The sequence below is a fragment of the Sinocyclocheilus anshuiensis genome, unplaced genomic scaffold (assembly GCF_001515605.1).
Source record: "Sinocyclocheilus anshuiensis isolate Anshui unplaced genomic scaffold, SAMN03320099.WGS_v1.1 scaffold86, whole genome shotgun sequence".
Taxonomy (NCBI): domain Eukaryota; kingdom Metazoa; phylum Chordata; class Actinopteri; order Cypriniformes; family Cyprinidae; genus Sinocyclocheilus; species Sinocyclocheilus anshuiensis.
The window spans coordinates 324,724-327,630 of NW_015547662.1; the positions used below are offsets into that span (position 1 = coordinate 324,724).

At 35.1% G+C, this 2,907-nt stretch overlaps 1 protein-coding gene across 1 annotated transcript in view; it reads right to left on the bottom strand.

The window, feature by feature from the left end:
* Positions 1–2,907, bottom strand: part of LOC107702309 (calcium/calmodulin-dependent protein kinase type II delta 2 chain) — a 41,822-nt gene that overhangs the window by 20,943 nt on the left and 17,972 nt on the right. Inside the window, exons 8-12 of the mRNA XM_016504582.1 lie at positions 2,362–2,445; positions 1,544–1,638; positions 1,212–1,334; positions 1,009–1,092; positions 312–354 (exon numbers count right to left, since the gene is read on the bottom strand). Of these exons, the coding sequence (XP_016360068.1) occupies positions 312–354; positions 1,009–1,092; positions 1,212–1,334; positions 1,544–1,638; positions 2,362–2,445 (429 nt within the window). The remainder of the gene's footprint in view (positions 1–311; positions 355–1,008; positions 1,093–1,211; positions 1,335–1,543; positions 1,639–2,361; positions 2,446–2,907) is intronic.

A 2,907-nucleotide genomic window follows, 5' to 3' on the forward strand; every position in this document is an offset into this window, starting at 1 on the left:
CCCCCCCCCCCCCCCCCCAAAAAAAGAGATAAAGCAATGATAAACAGAAAATAAATGTTAAATAAAATGTCTGAAATGGCGTGTGTTACCACCTTACTTTAAAACAGCCTTTGTCAAAAAATAAATATAATAATAAAAATAAACACCAAATTAACTGCAAAATAACTAATTACAAGGTTTATGAAAAAATAGCATTATGAATCAAGTTCACATATAAGAAGATAAAAAGAAGAGAGTTTAATACAGCTGTAGGATAGGCACACACACACACACACACATTCACACATACAGGTCAGCAGAGCCAGACATACCTGAGAAGTTTCTTGTGACCAGGAGAGTGGTCAAAATTGCACCCTAGTTGCAAAAAAAGTTTTGAAAATGAAAGAAAAGGAATAAAACAACAGGCAAGAGAGAAATGAAAGAAAGAATAGTACAGAAGCAACAGCAAGAGCAATGTATACCCTAATTTTTATGATGTATTTGGAGGATGTCTAATTTGCTAGAATATCTTGTTTGTTTGGGCATTGCAAATAATCATTGCATTACATAATCAATTCTTGGAGCTTTTGGAAATAATGAATAAAGAAAAGTTTTTTTTTTTTTTTCTAATTTACACATAATACCACCAGTTACTTTTTTAAAATAAAGAATGTGTTACTTTTCTGGCGAATACAATTGAAAACTTTCACTTTTCCATAACAGTGTCACTTTGTCCCAGGGAGCCAAGGCTGGGCTGGTTACCCTGCTGGTAGATAGCCTGTAACTACATCATTATCCAAAAATAACTAACTTACGTTCTGTAATAATTGACAAATGTAATATAATTAATTAGTATAGGTAGTAATGCTATAATATAAAGCAGTACATTTAAAAGAAACTTTCTGGATCTAGATCTTGCAGTGAGGAGGTAAATGCATAGTTTGTGAGACTCTGTGACGTGTAAAGAAAGCTGAAGATTGGTCAAAACACATGTAGAAGTTGTCTGAGTAAAGTCAGACCAAAACTAACCTTGAGTTTCCTTCTGGCATTGAATTTCTTCAAGCACTCCACAGTTTCCTGTCTGTGCATCATAGAGGCTACAGTGGAGCGTTGCTACACAAAGACAAAGAAAGCCAGAATGATTCCAAGCCATTAGAGAGGATTAAGAAATTATTTTGTTGTATATAAAGAAGCATGCATTTTAGTGTGTGTTTGTGTGTTGAAACACATACGCAGATCCAAGGGTGTTTGAGGGCTTCAGCAGCTGTGATGCGTTTAGAAGGATTGATAGTCAACATCTTATTAATCAGATCTTTAGCATCAGGGGTCACTGTGTCCCACTCAGGAGAAGGAAACTACATACAGACATGAAACATAACAGAATAATCCATCATTTAATAATTTTTGTATGAATTTGTAAGCCTTAGAAGCCAAGAAACTGAAGATGGCATCAATTTATCATCAGAGTTATTAGCAAAATCATCAGATGTTGCATTTGTAGCTCTATAGTGTGTTCTCTTTTTGTGAACATTTTGCAGGTAAATCATTGGAAATTCAGACTCACGTCATATGCACCAGCCTTAATCTGCTGATAGAGGCGATGCTGGTCTTCATCCCAAAATGGTGGATATCCAACCAGCAGAATGTAGAGAATCACACCTATGAAACATATCTTCTATTATGGTCACACTGAAAGAGGAATATTCTACAAACAAATACTTGAATATCAACTAACTTGGACCTAAATTCGGCTGATGTCTGTATTTAAGCAATCATATTCAAGCACAGAGTACTGTATAGTGAAACCATATAGGTTTTTTTTTTTTTTTTTTGGAACTGGTACATTTTTTTTTGGACATGGTACATTGGTACTACTACGTTTTTTGGACATGTGCCATAACAAGGTATTCCTTGATGAGTGGCCTTTTAAATACTATGGTGCATGAATATGGTAATCATTCCGTACTTTTCAGAATGTATAACTCAAAGTTCCATTGTATTACCATCTGGTCATCTTTTTGTAAGTTGGAAGAACTTCCTGATGGTGAATTTGAATAATTGTGCAATCATTTTTACATCAAGGCTTAATTTAGGGTGACCATACGTGCCATTTTCCCAGGACGCGTCCTGGGAAAATGGCACGTATGGTCACCCTACTTAATTGAAACATTCGTTCAACTGCTTGCATTAGACTAACTAGTGTTAAGCCTAAAAACAGAAAGACAATTTACCAGGCACACTCCATTTAGCTGATTCGATTCAATGCTGCTTAAAAACTCAGACTGCAATAATTTAATAATCGGTTAATCTACTTCAACAGTGACATCCATCACACCGACTCACTTACGAGGCTGATATTTTTGTGACTCATTCATCCCTTACCGCAGGCCCACATGTCCACAGGTTTGCCATAAGGATCTTTCCTCAAGACCTCTGGGGACAGGTACCCTGGAGTACCAGCAAAACCTGAACAGAGAGAGAAGTAAGGGAGCAGTTTCTACAGTATTTAATTGTTATAGTTTAGAACATTAAAACGTGTATTTTGCCCAGTCGGCATGCAAAAGCTTAGTCATGCAAAATAGCTTACAGCAAAAATACTAATAAAGCAGTGTTCCCTATCAAATTCAAAAGTAACACAATTCAAAAGTAATTCAAACTAATTTTGAGTTTGAGAGTCGTTTTTGATGAATTCATTAATAGATCCAGCTCTACAGAGTGATTCATTAGTGAACTGACTACACTGATCAAGTTATATTGCTTGTTTTGCATGCAACCATTATCTTGTTATATCGATTCTTTTAATATTATAATAAAAAATATAAAAACAATATTATAAATTCAAACTGCAAACTTGTAAAATATAATTTATTTTACAGCAGCATCGTGTCACTATTAAATAGGGGTACTGGAAGCACTGCTTCAAAATAT